The sequence below is a fragment of the Budorcas taxicolor genome, chromosome 17 (genome assembly GCF_023091745.1).
Source record: "Budorcas taxicolor isolate Tak-1 chromosome 17, Takin1.1, whole genome shotgun sequence".
Lineage (NCBI taxonomy): Eukaryota > Metazoa > Chordata > Mammalia > Artiodactyla > Bovidae > Budorcas > Budorcas taxicolor.
Window position 1 is genome coordinate 30,284,795 of NC_068926.1, and position 20,274 is coordinate 30,305,068.

The 20,274-nt window shown below is 36.2% G+C and overlaps 1 protein-coding gene across 1 annotated transcript in view; it reads right to left on the reverse strand.

The window, feature by feature from the left end:
- Positions 1-3,449: 3,449 nt before the first annotated feature.
- The window catches only part of HSPA4L (heat shock protein family A (Hsp70) member 4 like), a 50,041-nt gene continuing 33,216 nt past the window's right edge, over positions 3,450-20,274 (reverse strand). Inside the window, exons 14-19 of the mRNA XM_052654922.1 lie at positions 19,994-20,131; positions 17,819-17,944; positions 17,416-17,523; positions 10,014-10,133; positions 7,020-7,181; positions 3,450-3,641 (exon numbers count right to left, since the gene is read on the reverse strand). Coding sequence (XP_052510882.1) covers positions 3,450-3,641; positions 7,020-7,181; positions 10,014-10,133; positions 17,416-17,523; positions 17,819-17,944; positions 19,994-20,131 — 846 coding nt within the window. The remainder of the gene's footprint in view (positions 3,642-7,019; positions 7,182-10,013; positions 10,134-17,415; positions 17,524-17,818; positions 17,945-19,993; positions 20,132-20,274) is intronic.

Here is a 20,274-nt window from a genome sequence, read left to right on the forward strand (position 1 = left end):
AGAGTTGTTTGTTTTCGGAAACATGAGTATATGGAAGAATGTTAATTTAGTTTACTTTTTATTAAGAGATGTGAAAGATAAAGCTTTTGTTTTGGTTAAAGACTTGGTTGGTTTTGATCTGCATTAAATCTTTTTTTATCAAAAGAAAAGATGATGTGCTTCCTGGAAATTATTTTAAGATTAATTTTAAAGCTTTTTTTGTTTTTTGATCAAGAAGTCTGGATCTTCTGAAACTAAGATTAAGTATTTAGTTTGATAAATGATAGTTGTAAAACATACTATAGTTGAGAGGATAATAAAACATTAGAATCAAACTTTATAAACATTCCCTACACCTGTATCATTGGAAAAGTCATCAGTGGCTGACTTTAATCAATATCATCAGATTTTAAATACTGATAATACAGTTAGATATACGTCTCATTAAGTTTTATAGAATCAAATACCACAAAACAAATGATGCTTAAAACTTGGAAGTCTAACCACAAAATAACATTTCCTTTAGAATTGAATTTTTTTGTTGTAAATCTCTAAAAGTTGAGAAAGATGAAGTTAGATTTTGTATAAATCTATGATATGTACAATTAATAACAAGGCTTCAATTGTTGTGGACTACCAATACCAGCTGTTAAAAATAAAATGAAATCCTAAGGGTAATATTTATAGGGTTAGTATTACAGTTCAAATTTATGCAAATGGAGGGATGGTTGTTAAATCTATTTTGGGTTAGTTGATCTTAAACATACTTTTTCAAAACAGTTGAAGATGTACTAATTTGGATAAAATATTTTCACAGTCACTTTATGATAATGATAATTGATTTCCCAAATTCATTTTAAAGACTTCTAGCTAGGAAATATAATCATAAATATACCAAAAACTGACCCCCCCCAAAGTCTAAGAAATGTGTATTTCTTAAGTTTAATTTTTACCTTTTTAAAATTGAGATGATCTTTTATTCCAGTAGCCTAATTCTTTGGTGTGCTGTTTGTAGTTATTTTAAAACTTAAGTATTCTGTACATAGCTAAGGAATTAAAACATTGCAAACTTTATATTATTTAACAATCTTTGTTTTTAAAGTCACTATGATTGGTTATTAGGAGTTGACTTCTGAAACCAAGTAACATATTTTTCCATAGAGTTGAAGTGTATTACTTTATTAATTATCCTAGATATTTCCTACATATTTCTTACATATTTAGTTTTTATTTGCATATTACTATAGGAAAATATCCTATTTTGCTATATATTTTTTAAAAAAAGATCTTTAATTTTTTGTCTAGCACTTCATACTTCATACAGATTAAAATTAAACTGAGCCCATACCATCTACCCAAAACTAGATTAAGTAGAACATTTTCTCTTTTATTAATGTATTCAATAAACAACTAATTATAAGGTTAAGGGCTTTTGAAAATCATTTAAGTTGAATAAATGGGTAAGAAAAGTATACACATTATTTTTGGATATATTTAACTTATAAATGAAGTGGTACATAACTATAGGAACTAGAATATAATTCTGATTAAAACAGAGAACTGTATAAGCTAGTAAGGAACTGAAAATGTCAGGATGTACTAGACAGTTCAGATGCAGAAAGGGTTGTTCTTACATACTCCCAGTTAGAGGTACAGCTCCTGACAAAGTGGGTGGAGATTTTCTTAAGAGAAAGCAATAAACTCCTTACACGTACTTTATTCCCTTTCATAACTCTGATGCTGTTACTGAAGTGAACCTATATATACCAACATAGAAATGAAAAGTATGTTTCATCGTTGCTAATGGATATGATTATTTCATTAGTTTGAAGACAAAATACATATTGGGTGTATATGATTTTTTTAATGCAAAAAAGGGACATCTCCTTCCTCTGAAAGGATGAATAAAAATCCCTGCAAAATGCACTGCTTGGTACTCTCCTTTCAGTGCAGACTACATTGTAGAAACAAAATCTCTCTGAGAGAACTAGCTGTGAGGAGTGACTACCCCTGAAGATACTGAACTCTCAATTTTTACTACTCAAGGAAAGTCAATATTAATTCTTAATATAAAGATGTAGTTTTGGGAAAAACTGAGCTTCTCAAAATTTTAACATAGGTCAATCTAGTTGATTGGCATTAAGAATACAAGTACCCATGCATTCTCTGTTTCTTTTCTTTGTAGGTTGAACAGTCTGCCTCCCATACTGAAAATTTCAAGCTTTTGGACAGAACTGAACAGTGTGAACAAGTCTGGTGATGAAGCTCAAGAATCTTAGTTTCACAGTCCCTTGTCCCATATAAATATATGAAGCACCAAAACTGGAGCCCAGGTCTGAACAGGTTATATAACAGCAAGAACTATAATTTAATCACATATCATATTACACTATGGAACATTCTATATTGGCCTGTTGATATGTAACATAGTTTATTACAAGCATTATTTCCTAAGACTTACGTGGTATAAGTGCTTCTTTTCAAGTATTACCGCTTATAGTGTTATGTTATATGTTAACAGTAAATCACTGATAAATGTATATAATGCAATACACATTGTGCCATTTCTCCCTACCCTGTGTTAACAGATTAACAAAATGAACTAAGAAAACAAACTATTTAAAACTAAAAACAAAGGCTATCAACATCACAGATGTTTGTCTGAGTAAGTCAACAGCATTTCCCGCTTAACATGAAGGTATTTTCATCAAAAATGCTTCATCGTTTTTAGGTTAGCATTACTTTAGCAGCAGCTGGTCTTCAGGACAAGTAGATCAGAAGTTTCAAGTGCAAAAGACACTGAATTACTCTGAGAAACATCAATCCACATGACTAATGAAAAGAAGCAAACTGCTGGTGTCACCTTAACATAAAATTGTGCATTTTCCCCTTCAGCATGTGGTTTAGTCCATTTATATGATGACAGAGTTTTGGAGTTCTCATGGCACAACGCTGATATGGACTAGTTTGTCAAGGAACCTATTTGTTTTTAATGTTTAAATTATAACAGTACAATAACTACAAAAAGGTCAGTGCCTTGGTGGCTTTAAACCCCATCAGTTTCAATGTTTTTAAAAATAATGATGCAATTAAATCTATGCTTCTGCAACAATAGTGCAATACAGTATCCTTTCCTGAACAAAGGAGCTGAGGTTTATCCATGTAGAAGCTTTAAGTAAGGTAGATTGTTGCCAACTACTTACCAGTCTTGCATGTTTGACATAAAATAGATTAGGAAAGCTTAAACTGATTTGTTAATCTATATTCAGCTAAAGCTTCACATAAGCAGCAATGGAAATGAACGTAAGTGCACTCAGTATAAAACACTTTTCAAAACTACTCCAAAAAACAAATGACAGAAAGTGGTTAAGAGCAACGAAACATCTGTTGTGTGTATCAGATGTAAAAGAAGGACAACGGACTCTGTGGTTACTTGCACTATTTGAACTACGTGAAGGTAAAGTTAGGACTTAGTCCACTTCCATCTCTCCGGAAGATTTAGCATGCTGCGAGTTGTCTTTTGTTGAATCTGGTTTAGTTTCGGCCCCACTCTGTCCATCCATTGGTCCATTGTGTTCACTATTATCCTTTGCCTTGTCTTCAGCAGCCTCTACTTTCGGTTTGGGCTTATAAATGATGGGGTTACAGAAATTATCCAGTTCCTAAAGACATGAAGAAAATTGATTAAAAATATTATGTAACAAGTTACCACTAACTTTCTGAAGTTCACATATACTTTGTAAATTTCCACATAATTCCACATTGCTGAATAGCTGTTAGCTCAGCTAGATAACCAGCTAATTCTTAAAATACCTTAATGAATTATTTACCTTCTTGGCTAGTGTATGTCAGTGGTTTAAGATACTATTCAGTCTTTGATATAATAATACATTCTGTATTGTTACTAAATTTCTTCCTCATAATTTATTTTGGCAGGAATAATCTTTATATATTTATTTATTTTGGCCATGACACATGGCATTCAAAACCCCCTGACCAGGGACTGAACTTGGGGGTCCTTGGCAGTGAGGGCACAGAGTTCTGACCACTGGAATGCCAGGGAATAATTTTTAATTCATTCCTTTAAATTAGGCCTAAAGCTCTGTTATGAGAAGTATGTCACATAGCACCTATTTCATAAGTTAAAATTTCTCAAAATTACTTGAAAACTACTTTAATAAATGGAATTATATAAATGTATACACTAACTTTACTTTTGGAAAACAGAGTAGCTTTTTCTGTTCAAGGAAAAATAAGCCATGGAAGTAAATTCAACTTAATAATAATTTCAAAGATATTATTTTCTATATCCTTGGTTTTTCTGCACAGAAATAAAAGACCATTTCAGTAACGCTACTGAAACACTTTATATTCTTTCAAGACCAGTGGGGTGGGAAAATAGGAGGTAACATCCTGGGGGAATGTTTCTGTGGCAAACTGTTCCTGTCACACTCTGCCTCTCACCTGATTAGGAGTAAATTATAATATATTCTTTGTAAAACTTTCTCGAAAATACTCTTACTGCTTTATTATTAAAAAAAAAATACCAGTTTGGCACAGAACTCAACATCACTAACCATCAGAAAAATGCAAATCAAAATCACAATATGTCTCATACTGTCAGAATGACTGTCATCAAAAAGAACACAAATAACATTTTGGTAAGGATATGGAGAAAAGGGAACTCCTGTACGTTTCTGGTGCAAATGTAAATTGGCATAGCCGTTACAGGAAGCAGTATGGAGGCCCCTAAACAGCGAACAGTTGAGTTTTACTTTATGATCTACTTCTCAGTATCCAGAACTAAATGAAAATGCTGATTTGAAAACATACATGCACACCAGCGTTCGTAGCAGCAGCATTTACAATAGCCAACATGTGGAAGCAACCTAAGTGTCCATGAACAGATGAACAAAGATGCAGCGTATGTACACAATGGAATAAAAAGAATGAAGAATGAAAACTTGCTGTCTGCAGCAGCACTGATGTTACTGGAGGGTATTACGCTTACAGAGAGACAAATACTGTATCTTATTACTTACATGTGTAATCTAAAAAATAAATGAATATACCAGTAACAGAAAAAAAGACTCAGAGATACAAAGAATAAACTAGAGGTCACCAGTGGGGAGAGGGAAGTGAGGGGCAAGATAAGGGTACAGGATTAAGAGATACAAACTAATATGTATAAAAGAAGCTACAAGGATATACTGTATAACGGAATATGGTCAATATTTTAGAATAACTAAATGAAGTAAAATCTGTAAAAATATTGAATCACTGTATATACACTTACAATGCTGTCAATCAAATATACTCCAATAAAAAAAACCCAAACCTGTTTTTGTTTTTAAAATAAATACCTACGAACATACTGAACCAGATTTTTAAAAAATCACCTGATATTCCATCTCCTCTGTGGTAATGGTGTAGTTGCTAAGCTGTGTCTGACTCTTGCTACCCCATGGACTGTAGCCTGCTAGGCTCCTCTGTCCATAGGATTTCCAGGCAGTGGAGTGGTTTGACTTTTCCTTCTCTAGGGGATTTTCCCAACCTAGCAATTGAACCCTGGTCTCTTGCACTGCAGGCAGATTCTTTACCCACTAAGCTACCATCTCCTCTAGATTAACAGTATTAGCCTTTTGGTGAACATCCTTCTAGATATATGTCCATGCATACATGTATCCAAACATACAAATCTTAATGAACATGCTAATTTACAGTGAGATAACTTTATAGACTCTGAGGTGCTTTTTCATGCATCATGTAGAAATCTTTATATTTCAATAGATTCACTGGGCTTCCCTGATGGTCTAATAGCTAAGAATCCATTTGCCAGTGCAGGGGACACAAGTTCAACCCCTGGTCTGGGAGGATCATATATTTTTTAGACATGCTGCAAAGCATCTAAGCTTGTGTACCATGACTGTTGAGCCCGTGCTCCTGAGCCCACAAGCCAGGGTAACTAACTAAGCCCATGCACTGCAACCGCGGAAGCCTGTGCTCTGCAGCAAGAGAAGCCATTGCAGCGAGAAGCCCACGCACTGGAAGAGGGGCCCCTGCTCACCCCAGCTAGGGGAAAGCCCATGCACAGCAGCCAAGACCCAATGCAGCCACAATTAAATCTGCAAGAAAATACATTTATCTCTATTAAATACTATGTTTACCTATTATGTGTTGTATATGCATCAGTTTAATTTCTTATTGATAGGTATTTAGGTTGCTGCCAGTTTTTTGGTATCATAAGCAGGGGTTTATATATTTATGCAACAGTCAAATTAAGATGAATTCCTAGAATTGTTATTTCTGCATTAAAGGTAAACTCATTTTAAATTTCTATACATATTCTGAAATGATTTCCCAGAAAAAAGTAACAAATGTAACTAAATTGCTCAGGGAAAGGTGTCCATTTCTTCACACCCTTGGCAATTATGGCAAAGATTGTAAATGTAAACAAATAACCAAATCGGAGAAAAGAGATTTGCATTTCTTAGATTAGTAACAAAGATGAATATCTTTTCATGTTTTTTAGACATGTATTTCTTTGTCAGCTGTTTTTCCAATGTCTTATTTTTCTACTTAGATGCTGATCTTTATTATAAAGTTTATCCCCATGTTTTTCATGATGTTTTCTTTAACTTTTGACATTTTCAGTAGTAACAGTTTTTAAAATGGAAAGTTTATCTTGGAAGTAAGATTTTACCATGAAATTTTATACATTTCAAACTATGTCAAAAACAAGCATATACTGTGGTTTTAGAATGGAGATTCAAAAGTGTTATCTACCTAGAAAAATCAGACAATCTATAGTTGTTGCATTATTTTATTGCTTTATTTTACACTTCTAAAAGCTGCTCTGTGTGTGAGACTAATTAAATCAAGAAACATGACCCACCTAGAATCTTTTTTACCCCCCCCACATTAAAAAGTAGCCTCAAATTCCTATTTCTCTCTTTTTCTGTAAGTTGATTACGTCTCAGAGTAATTAAAAAATTTTAGTGACTGAATCCATTATAAAACAGAAGTTTATAGTTTCTTACCTTTGACTTTGCAACTATTTCTGAAACTTTCACCACAGGATCTTGAGTGAGACTTAGTTTGTTCTGTGCGTTCATCTTACTGTTCAGCCAACTCATGGCTTCACTGATATATTTTTCAACCTTTTCAATTTCAGCAGGATCCAAATGATCGTATCTTTCATCCTATTAGGGGGGAAAAAAACTTAATGAGAGGTTTCTCAATAAACACCAACTTACTGGTAATTTCTGCTTAAAAGATTTAGACTCTTATTGAGTGTGTATCTCACACATACTCATGTGAAGAAGCCATTTACAAATTACATAGAACTGAAGAAACTGAAAAATCAGTATGCCTTTTTAAGAGGAAAGGCCTTCTGAAGAAGTCAGGTTTGGAAAGGAATGACTTGTGAAGAATATTAAAACTGAAAAGTTTTTAGCCAAGAAAGAAGCTGCATGGAATTAAATCTGTCAAGGAGTAAAATGAAATAAGGTAAGTAGGCACAAGCAAGCTAGACAGAAAATTCTGACTCTACAGCAGACTGATTAAGTTGTTGATAAAGAAAAATGACAAATAAAATTGTCTGAAAAAGACACCTTGTAGCTGTCACATGTAGAAGACAATCTAAGAAGTCATGATTTAGACTGGTGGTCTCAAACCAGAAAGAAGTGACGGTGCAACATACAGAAGGAGGATCTCCTCCCCATCCATCTGTCTACATACTTTTAAAAAATCTCTAGCCTGAACATCTTCCCTGAAGAACTCCCAACTCAAATTCTTATTTGTAAAGTCTGAAACAACTTACCTGTGTTTCAAATTCACGATTACCTCCCTACCTACTCTTCCAAGTTTTGTCCATCTCAGTAATTAACAACTTTATCCTTTCAGGCCAAAAATCCTTAATTATTTTGACTCCTCTTTCTGTTTTATCTACATAAAATTTATCAGCTCTGCCTTCAAAATATATGCAGCAGAATTCCAGCCACTTCTTCCCCTTCCACTATCCAGGCGTAGGGTTCTGTCACTTCTTGCTTGTGCTGTTCTAATGATTTAACTAGTCTCTCTGCTTTAGACTTAAATCATGCTGCTCCTATGTTCAGAAGCCTCCAATGGACTCCTATCTCAGGGTAAAAATCAAGCTTTTATAATGGCCCCTGGGCCTTTCATGATCTGGGAACTAATAACCCTACCCCTACAGCTTTGAGTCCCCTTGGCTTCCTTGCTGTTACTCCAACACTTCCTCTCCTTGAGGAATTGCTTCCTGTCCCCACCCCCCACTTTTTTAAGAACATTTTTCTTATAATTATACATCTTGACCCCTCCCCTCAGCTCTAATTCTCCCCTCAAATGATGTCATCTTATTAGTCTGCCTTTCTGACAAATCTCCACCTCTGGCAGTCCCTTACTTTTCCGACAGCTCTTAGCACCATCTGACTTCACTAACCCATTACTGTCTATCTTTTTGTTTGATGCTGTAGTTCCAGCACCTTGAAGAGAGCATGGAACATAATAAACTCATAATTCTTGAGCATAAGTGAAGTCTTGCCTTGCTCTGAATAACAGTTTAAAGCATCATGGCGAACACTAGGTTGTAATAATAATAAACAGACCCTCCAATACCAGATTTGAAATATTCTTGGTGTTTCTGTTTGTCCGCTTGTTCCTTCTTTCTCTTCCATTATCGTTACATTCTATTTGTACCTGTATGGACACTGACGTTGGCAGGCACATTCACAATTGGTACCTGGATTATTCCTTTAGGTTGGTTGGACTGCACTCTTATCTTAAAAAATGTAAAAATCTCTTATTTCTAAAGTAAGTAACCACCTTTCCCACAATGTGTAGTGAAAAACTGTAGTTGTTAAGGGTTTGTATGTTGACTTTAGACTGCTTAGATTTTATCCTGACTACATCACTACTTCACAAGTTGCTTAAGCACTGCTATTTTCCTGCAAAATAACATTCTTGTCAGAACTGAGATAATCCATACAAAGTGCTCAAAATTTAGTTAAGTGCTTGATAAATGTAAACTATGATAATGCCCTCCCCTAAACCTTTGGTGCTGGTCTCTCCAGCCCACTGATGGAGTTTTAACATCAGTGATAAAATCTGGGGGAATTACGGTGAATATTTAAAATTGGAATTGGCAACCTTGGGGGCTCCCTGGTGGCTGAGTGGTAAAGAATCTGCCTGTAGTGTAGAAGATGCAGGAGACTGGGGTTCAATCCCTGGGTCAGGAAGATGCCCTGAAGGAGGAAATGGCAACCTGCTCCAGTATTCTTGCTGGGGAAATCCCATGGACAGAGGAGCCTGGTGGGTCACAGTCCACAGCGTCACAAAGGGTCACGTGACTGAGCACACACACAGAAAACTTGTCCTGAAGGGAAAATTAAACCTGCTGAGTTTTAAAAAGTTATTTTGGAATACTACCACGCCCATTTGTTTACAAACTTGTGTATTTGCTCTTGCACTACAACAGCCAAGCTGAGTGTATACAGTAGGACTGCAGAAGCTAAAATGTTATTTGTTCATTTAAAGGAAAAGTTTGCTACCCTCTCCTTAGAAGGAAAAAAAAAATCAGCTTAATTTTGTCAAATCTTACTGTTACATCCAAATGCAGGTAACTTTTATGTAACTAAATATTTGAGGCTAAAAAACAGTGGAAAAGGCTAAGGGTAGTTAAGACAGATCTGGGCACAGATACAAAAGAATAAAGGACATGGGAGTTACAGATAAGCAAAAGACTGGAAGACCAAGAGCAACCAAAAGAGGCGCCAAGGGACAAAAGGAATGCTAGCAGAGTCTGGTTTCAAAGATGCCAGTAAAAAAAGGCTGAACAAAACCTCTTTTTCACTGTATCAATAATGAAATCCCTAAGAAGAAAACAATGAATTTGTTCACTGGACTAATTCAGGGAATTCTATAGCTCTGCAGTTGAGAACTTTTTAAGATTTACCCCATCCTCTGCGTACCACACACATACCATCACCACCAACTTACTTTATGAGTTTTAATACCTTGTTTCTGTATGCTTCTATCACTTTCATGACAAGTTGGATCTTTTTTCCCAAGTCGTTTAAAGCTTTTGGTCTTTCTTCATGTTCCATGTACCTTACTTGAATAGGCTGGCCATACTTCTGTTAAGTTTTTTAAAAAGAAAAAGTTATTAACAGAAATCAACTTTTATGTGGTCCACTAGGAGAGGAAATGGCAACCCACTCTACTATTCTTGCCTTGAGAATCCCATGAACAGTATGAAAAGGCAAAAAGATATGACACTTGAAGATAAGTCCCCCCTCCCTCCAGGTTGGAAGGTATCCAATATGCTACTGGGGAAGAGCAGAGGGCAATTTATTCATAGCTCCAGAAAGAATGAAGTTGCTAGGCCAAAGTGGAAATAGTGCTCAGTTGTGGATGTGCCTGGTGGTGAAAGTCAAGTCCAATTATGTAAAGAATAATATTGCATAGGAACCTGGCAATAGATGTGAATTCGAGCAAACTCTGGAAGATAGCAGAGGACAGAGGAGCCTCAGTTCAGCTCAGTCATGTCCGGCTCTTTGCGACCCCATGGACTGCAGCACGCCAGGCCTCCCTGTCTATTACCAACTCCTAGAGTTTACTCAAACTCACCTTCAATGAGTCGGTTATGACATCCAACCATCCCACTCTCTGTCGTCCCCTTCTCCTGCCTTCAATCTTTCCCAGCATCAGGGTCTTTTCAAATGAGTCAGCTCTTCTCATCAGGTGGCTTAAAAGTATTGGGAGTTTAAGCTTTAACATCAGTCCTTCCAATGAACATTCAGGACTGATTTCCTTTAGGATGGACTGGGTGGATATCCTTGCAGTCCAAGGGACTCTCAAGAGTCTTCTCCAACACCACAGTTCAAAAGCATCAATTCTTCAGCACTCAGCTTTCTTCATAGTCCAACTCTCACATCCATACATGACTACTGGAAAAACCATAGCCTTGACTAGATGGACCTTTGTTGGCAAAGTAATTCTCTGCTTTTGAATATGCTGTCTAGGTTGGTCATAACTTTCCTTCCAAGGAGTAAGCATCTTTTAATTTCATGGCTGCAGTCACCATCTGCAGTGATTCTGGAGCCCCCAAAAATAAAGTCTGTCACTGTTTCCACTGTTTCTCCATCTACTTGCCACGAAGTGATGGGATCAGATGCCATGATCTTTGTTTTCTGAATGTTGAGTTTTAAGCCAACATTATCACTCTCCTCTTTCACTTTCATTAAGAGGTCTTCAGTTCTTCTTTGCTTTCTGCCATAAGGGTGGTATCATCTGCATATCTGAAGTTATTGATATTTCTCCCGGCAATGTTGATTCCAGCTTGTGCTTCCTCCAGCCCAGCGTTTCTCATGATGTACTCTGCATATAAGTTAAATAAGCAGGGTGACAATATACAGCCTTGCCGTACTCCTTTTCCTATTTGGAACCAGTCTGTTGTTCCATGTCCAGTGCTGACTGTTGCTTCCTGACCTGCATACAGATTTCTCAAGAGGCAGGTCAGGTGGTCTGGTATTCCCATCTCTTTCAGAATTTTCCTCAGTCTATTGTGATCCACACAGTCAAAGGCTTTGGCATAGTCAATAAAACAGAAATAGATGTTTTTCTGGAACTCTCTTGCTTTTTCCATGATCCAGCGGATGTTGGCAATTTGATCTCTGGTTCCTCTGCCTTTTCTAAAACCAGCTTGAACATCTGGAAGTTCACGGTTCACGTATTGCTGAAGCCTGGCTTGGAGAATTTTGAGCATTACTTTGCTAGCGTGTGAGATGAGTGCAATTGTGCAGTAGTTTGAGCATTCTTTGGCATTGCCTTTCTTAGGGATTGGAATGAAAACTGACCTTTTCCAGTCCTGTGGCCACTGCTGAGTTTTCCAAATTTGCTGGCATATCGAGTGCAGCACTTTCACAGCATCACCTTTCAGGATTTGAAATAGTTCAACTGGAATTCCATCACCTCCACTAGCTTTGTTCCTAGTGATTCTTCCTAAGGCCCACCTGACTTCACATTCCAGGATGTCTGGCTCTAGGTGAGTGATCACACCATCATGATTATCTGGGTCGTGAAGACCTTCTTTGTACAGTTCTGTGTATTCTTGCCACCTCTTAATATCTTCTGCTTCTGTTAGGTCCATACCATTTCTGTCCTTTATTGAGCCCATCTTTGCACGAAATGTTCCCTTGGTATCTCTAATTTTCTTGAAGAGATCTCTAGTCTTACCCATTCTATTGCAGCACACTAGAGGAGCCTGGTGTGCTGCAAATCATGAGGTCACAAAGAGTCAGGCACAATTTAGCAACTGAATGACAACAAATACAGGAAGATGAATAGGAAAGAAAGGTGGTCAGATCAAAATCTGTCCCCTTATTTTCCTACATGGAAATGAGTTCCAGTGGTTATGTGCTTATTCAGTCCTACACAGGGATGTCTATACCTTATGTCCTCCCTCTCATTCATTAAGATTACCTTTCAATTCCTCTCAAATCCAAAGAATGTTAATTTCTTTAAAGTTGGGTGTTAAAAGTTTAAAACTACTAAGAAAACCATAAGAACTATTCTGCATCCAGAAATAATGTATTTGAAACTTGGTTTCAAATATTTATAATGCATATAACTCTGTACATGCAACATGGTTATTGGGATTTCCTGGTATTTAATACCTATTTACTATTATTTATGTCATATTTATTCATTAGATTAGTATGTGTATTTTAAGTATAGTGCTTAAAAACAAGAAAGCCCTTTGGCCCCTTACCCCAGGTGAATAAAAGTAGAGCGTGTCTAAATTTTAAAACAGCCTCTGTAACTGTGAGGAGGGGAATACATTAGAAAAAAAGAAATATTTTCTTCTGAATTCTTTACATACATAAATAAAAATCAGCTTATTTTAGAGTAATGTTAGGTTTTCAGAAAAGTTACAAAGGAAACACTGGCAAGCCAAGCACCTTTTATTGCTTTTCCCTAATGTTAGCATCTTATAGCATAATGGAACATTTGTCAAAACCAAGAAATCAACACTGGTGTATTACTGTTAAATATTGACTGAATTCCAGATTATTTGGATTTCATCTTTTTCTTTTACAGGATACCATACTGCATTTAGTCTATTTACACTGTACTTTCAATTGTAAATGTTTCTGAAAAGGGAGTAAGTTATAAAAACCATCTTATAAAAATAGTAAAGCCTGTGAAAACTTCTATAACATTCATTTCTATGGTTACCCATATATATTAGAAACAAAATAATACATTCTTGGAACTTCTGAGCTTTTCAATTATTTCTATTGACCTCAGCTGTCTGGCTTGTTTCTCCAGCCCAATTTATATATATATTCCTTTAAAGGAAATGAGGGGTAAAAAACACCAAGAGGATAAAATATGGTAAAGCTTAGTTTTGCTTTCATAAGCGTAGGCTTTCAAGTTGCTTTTTAAATATTCCCTTTGGAAGTAATTTATTGGCAAGATTTTAACCTTTAAACAATTTTTTTTACATGTACCCCAATATGCATTGCAGCACAACAGCCAGGACATGGAAACAACCTAGATTCCATCGAGAGATAAATGGATAGAGAGGATGTGGTACATTTATATTCTTTTGCTTTCAAGTTACATAAATTCTTCTGCACGTCAACCTCCCCATCACTAAAGTGCTGCCTTTCCCCATACTCTAGAAGTCTTTATTAATGTCATCACTCAGCATGTGTATTTACTCACTACTCAAAGAATGGCTCAGGGACCAGCAGCATCAGAATCTCTCGGAAGCTTATAAAAAATGCAGAATCATGGGCCCAACTTGGGTATACTGAATTTTTTGCATTTCAGTAAAGGCCCCAGGTTACTCATGTGCACATTAAAGCTATGATCCTCACTAAGATGCAAAGACTAAAATTTCCTGTCATCCTTCCAATCTAAACTTCTAAACTTTTGAAGTTTTTTTGTTTTCTGTTTTTCCAAAATGGGGGGTGAGGGTTTGGTGGCAAGCAGGAGGAAAAGAGTAATAGAGTTTTTTTCTTAAATCCGACCACTGACCTAGAAAAAGGGGACCTGGTGGACACACCTCCTTATTTATTTTTAAAAGGACATTGAAGAGCAGGGGTACTATTTTTCAAGTTCTTTGCCGGCCTGGTGTACCCAAGAGTGTGAACATACAAAAGGGCAGTGTGTTACCTCCTCAAAATCAGAGCAGTCAAGGGGGAGAGAAGCAGAGCAAAAGTGACTCCTCTAATGGATAAGGGGTCAGGTTGACAAGTCACTTCGTAACAACATCTCAGAAACCATGGCTTATATAAGTCTAATATTAACACTCTGGTCATGTGCTAATTGGAAGTGGTCAAACGGGAGATAGGAAGAGTGAACATCAACATTTTAGGAACCAGTGAACTCAAAGACTGGAATGGGTGAATTTAACTCAGATGACCATTGTATCTACTACTGTGGGCAAGAATCCCTTAGAAGAAATGGAGTAGCCCTCATAGTCAACAAAAGAGTCCGAAATGAAGTTCTTGAGTGCAATCTGAAAAACAACAGAACAATCTGTTCATTTCCAAGGCAAATCCAAGTAATCCAAGTAATCCACAGTAATCCAAGTCTATGCCCTAACCAGTAATGCTGAAGAAGCTGAAGATGAATGGTTCTATGAAGACCTACAAGACCTTCAAGAATTAATACCCAAAAAGATATCCTCTTCATTATAGGGGACTGGAATGCATAAGTACAAAGTCAAGAGATACCTGGAGTAATAGGCAAATTTGGCCTTGGAGTACAAAATGAAGCAAAGCAAAGACTAACAGAGTTTTGCCAAGAGAACGCACTGGTTATAGCAAATACCCTCCTTCCAACAACACAAGAGAAGACTCTACACATGGACATCACCAGATGGTCAACACTGAAATCAGGCTGATTGTATTCTTTGCAGCCAAAGATGGAGAAGCTCTATATAGTCAGCAAAAACAAGACTGGGAGCTGACTGTGGCTCAGATCGTGAACTCCTTATTGCCAAATTCAGATTTATATTGAAGAAAATAGGGAAAACCACTAGAGCATTCAGGTATGACCTAAATCAAATCCCTTAATGATTATACAGTGGAAGTGACAACTAGATTCAAGGGATTAGATCTGATAGACAGAGTGCCTGAAGAACTATGGACAGAGGCTCATGACATTGTACAGGAGACAGGGATCAAGACCATCCCCCCCCCCCAAACAAACAAACAAACAAAAAAAAAACCAACCAACAAACACAAACAAACAAAATGACCATCCCCAAGAAAAAGAAATGCAAAAAGGCAAAACGGCTGTCTGAGGAGGCCTTACAAATAGCTGAGGAAAGAAGACAAGTGAAAAGCAAATGGGAAAAAGAAAGATATACCCATTTGAATGCACAGTTCCAAAGAATAGCAAGGAGAGGTAAGAAAGCCCTCCTCAGTGATCAATGCAAAGAAATAGAGGAAAACAACAGAATAGGAAAGTCTAGAGATCTCTTTAAGAAAATTAGTGATACCAAGGGAACATTTCATGCAAAGACGGGCTAAATAAGGGACAGAAATGGTATGGACAGAAGATATTAAGAAGAGGTGGCAAGAATACACAGAAGAACTATACAAAAAAGATCTTCATGACCCAGATAACCATGATGGTTTGATCACTCACCTAGAACCAGACATCCTGGAATGTGAAGTAAAGTAGGCCTTAAGAAGCATCACTAGGAACAAAGCAAGTGGAGGTGATGGAATTCCAGTTGAGCTATTTCAAATCCTGAAAGGTGATGCTGTGAAAGTGCTGCTCTCAACATGCCAGCAAATTTGGAAAACTTAGCAGTGGCCACAGGACTGGAAAAGGTCAGTTTTCATTCCAATCCCTAAGAAAGGCAATGCCAAAGAATGCTCAAACTACTGCACAATTGCACTCATCTCACACGCTAGCAAAGTAATGCTCAAAATTCTCCAAGCCAGGCTTCAATAATACATGAACCGTGAACTTCCAGATGTTCAAGCTGGTTTTAGAAAAGGCAGAGGAACCAGAGATCAAATTTCCAACATCTGCTGGATCATGGAAAAAGCAAGAGAGCTCCAGAAAAACATCTATTTCTGCTTTATTGACTATGCCAAAGCCTTTGACTGTGTGGATTACAACAAGCTGTGGAAAATTCTGAAAGAGATGGGAATACCAGACCACCTAACTTGCCTCCTGAGAAATCTGTATGCAGGTCAGGAAGCAAGAGTTAGAACTGGACATGGAACAACAGACTGGTTCCAAATTGGAAAAGGAGTACGTCAAGGCTGTATATTGTAACCCTGCTTATTTTATCTATATGCAGAATATTAAACATACATGCAGAGTATATCTTCCCAAATGCCAGGCTAGATAAAGCACAAGCTAGAATCAAGATTGCTGGGAGAATATCAATAACCTCAGATATGCAGATGGCACCACCCTTTTGGCAGAAAGTGAAGAAGAACTAAAGAGTCTTGATCAAAGAGGAGAGTGAAAAAGCTGACTTAAAACTCAACATTCGAAAAACTATAATCACTGCATCCAGTCCCATCACTTCATGGCAAATAATGGGGAAAGCAATGACAACAGCGAGAGGCTTTACTTTTGGGGGCTCCAAAGTCACTGCAGAGGGCAAATGCAGCCATGAAGTTAGAAGACGCCTGTTCCTTGGAAGAAAAGCCATGACAAACCTAGACAGCATATTAAAAAGCTGAGACATTACTTTGCCAACAATGGTCTATCTAGTCAAAGCTTTGGTTTTTCCAGTAATGTATGGATGTGAGAGTTGGACCATAAAGAAAGCTGAGCACTGAGGAATTGATGCTTTTGAACTGTGGTGTTGGAGAAGACTCTTGAGAGTCCCTTGGTCTGCAAGGAGATCAAACCAGTCAATATCCTGAATATTCATCAGAAGGACTGATGTTGAAACAGAAATTCCAATACTTTTGCCATCTGATGCGAAGAACTGACTCATTTGAAAAGACCCTGATGCCGGGAAAGATTGAAGGCAGGAAGAGAAGGGGATGACAGAGGATGAGATGGTTGGATGGCATCACTGACTCGATAGACATGAGTTTGATCATGCTCCGGGAGTTGGTGATGGACAGGGAAGCCTCGTGTGCTGCAGTCCATGGGGTTGCAAAGAGTGGGACATGACTGAGCGACTGAACTGAACATCTGCTAAATTTTCATAGCTGAGTATCATAATAGACAAGAATGATTATGCATTATTTAATTTGAATTATCATGTAGCAATCCACACCTCCTAAATGAAGAGAGAGCATTTCCTGTTACACATATCTTAGAAATTTCTTCTGTATTTAAACACATATACTGTGTTCTTACACCATAATTTTTAGGACAATTTAATGTCCTGTTCAACACTAATATGGACTTTTAAAAGTTTACCTTTAATTCTTGAAGCTTATCCATATATACTTGTTTAGGTTGGTCCTCTCCTTCTTCATAAAGCCAATTTTCTGTGTCCTCCAATATCACAGACAGTTTATTCAAGTCCTAGTTATATAGTTAAGAGATACTGATTGAAAATACTCTCCTTAGGAATAAAAGTCATCAAGCAAGGACTAAATGTTTTTCAAATACAAAAAATTAATTTTTTCTGGTTTCTTATTTATAAACATGTTTTCACTAGACTTCTGAAATTTGGAAAAATAACTAAGAACCATTCCTAAATGTGCTCAAAAGATTGACAACAAAAACACATTTGCAACATTTATTTATATATTTATATTAGCATGCTCAAGCAAACATTTAAATAAGTCTAATAAAAAACTACAAAACTTAGACTTACTTCTTGAGTGATGAATTTTTCATAGATAGTGCCAAGCTTGTCTCTAAAATCGTATACATATTCTTCAACAGCATTCTTCGCATCATTTCTTTCTTTCTCTAACTTATCCTGCATTATCATCTTCCCCTATTCAAAAAGTTTTACATTAGTTGCCATGAAAACACTAGGGAAATAAAAACCAAAACTATAATGAAATATCACTTCACACCTACTAGGATGAGTATAATCAAGAAATGGAAATTAAGTGTTGGTGATTATTTGTAGAATTTGAAACCCTTGTACATTGCTGTTGGGAATGTACAATAATGTCCCTCTTAGGGAAAACTTTGGTGGCTCCTAAAGAAGCTAAACAAAGAATTACAATGTGACCCAGCAGTTTCACTCCTAGACATATAATAAAGAACTGAAAGCAGGAACTCAGTTGTCACCCAATGTTCACTGCAGCATTATTTACAATAACCAAAAGGTGGAAACAACTCATTTGCCCTTTAACATGTGAATGGACAAATAAAACGTATATATACAAAATGGAATGGTATTCTACTATAAAAAGAAAGTTCTGACACATGTTACAAACTTGATGAGCCTTGAAAACATTACGCTCAGTGAAATAATACAGACACAAAGAATAAATATTGTATGATTACATTTATATGAGTTATCTAATACAAATTCAAAGAGATAGAAGTAGATTAGTTTCTTGGGGGTTAGGGGAGGGAGGAATGGTGAGTTATTAGTGGTTAGAGTTTCTGTTTGGGGTGATGAAAAAGTTTTGGAAAAGACTGTCAATTAAAAATAGACTAATATATGTTAGTGTTCAAATCCTAGGTTTCCCATTTATTAGTTTTGAAATTACAGCAAAATTGCCTAACCTAAGCCTCAGTTCTCTTATCCTAGAGAGCATACTTCTATATATCTTATATGGCTATAAATAAGATTGATATATTGATACAGGATAGTGGTTGTAATCCTGAGCTTTGAGACAGACTACTGGGCTCCAAAACAAAGGTTACTTGCTGAACTTGGGAGATTCAGTATACTTCTGCCAGTTTCCTCATCTTTTAAATGCAGATTTCTAATAGTACTTTGACTTTACAGGTTTGAAGATTAAAGAGGGTATCAAAGTATTTATTTTTTTCAAAGTATTTAAAGATGTTAGCAAAAATTATTGTTAAATCAAAAGCCAAGGAAGAATCTGTAATAAATATTTGTACTTTAACAAAAACATAGTATTTTAAACATAATACAGTACACTGATATTTGTAAATTTGAAATAGTAAGACAATTAGCACAATATTGTAAACTATACTCCAATAAAATTATTTTAAAAATAAAATGAGGCATTTCAGAAATTTTTGAAAAAATCTCACACACAAAATTTATCATAGCTGCACTTCCACACAATTCATTTCTTTGGGAAACTTAGTCTCAAATAATACAAATTCAGAATTATTCGGGATCTCTAGAAATGCTTGCTTCACATAAAATGTAGCTTTTAACAGTTCATGAATTGGTGACATAGGTAGGTACTAGAAAGAGAACACTGTAAAGTCAAAATCTCTTGAGGAAATTCCTAGAATAATGTGCAGCAGCTGGAGAATATGCAGCACTTCAAAGAAAACTGCTGGTCAAGCCTGTAGAAACTAACAACTACCACCTACACGTCAATTAAAACAAAAAACAACTTTTTACACAACTATTGGTAAAGGAACCAAACTCTTCCTCAAGAGTGTAAAATGAAACATAAACATGTAAAGAAAATTTCAAGAATGACAACAGTTTCTAAAAAGTATCAAATGGAAGTAAGACATTCTGAGTTGAACCTTAATCTTTAAGGACCACACATTTGAAGAGGGGAGCTGGAACTACTTCCCTATACAATGTCTGCCGAGTGTGCTACTGTTAAGATACAATAAAAGGGCTAAGAATTATTAGTGTTGGAAAGGCCATTCTCTGTAGTGGAGACAAGCCATGTTTTTCATATAACTAAGGTGAAAGCTACTGTACATGACAGTAATACAGCTCAGCATTTTGTCCAAAATAAAGCAGTTCAACAATCTATTTAATAATTTCTTATGAGTTACAGACTAGTTCCCTAAATTTGAGGGATAATTATTCTACAAAAATTTCAGAATACACCACCACTGGTTTCAACATCAATTCAGGTTTATATACCTCATTTTCAATGTAGCTGTTGAGAAGATCTTGGCCCAGTTGCCTACACAGGCTACTCTGGATAGGCAGATCAATACTCTTTACTTTCCCTTTTTTAATGTTCTGGTTCAGTCGCTCTTGTTTCTCTGAGAGAGCAGACTGCAAAAGAAATGCAAGAGAAGTATAAGTTTCTCTAGCTTAAAAGTAGATTTAAGAGACTGATTTCTGATGAAACAAAGTAAAATCAAAACGACTGTCTACCATACCTTAAAAATATTATTTTAATACTGATAGTATTTTAC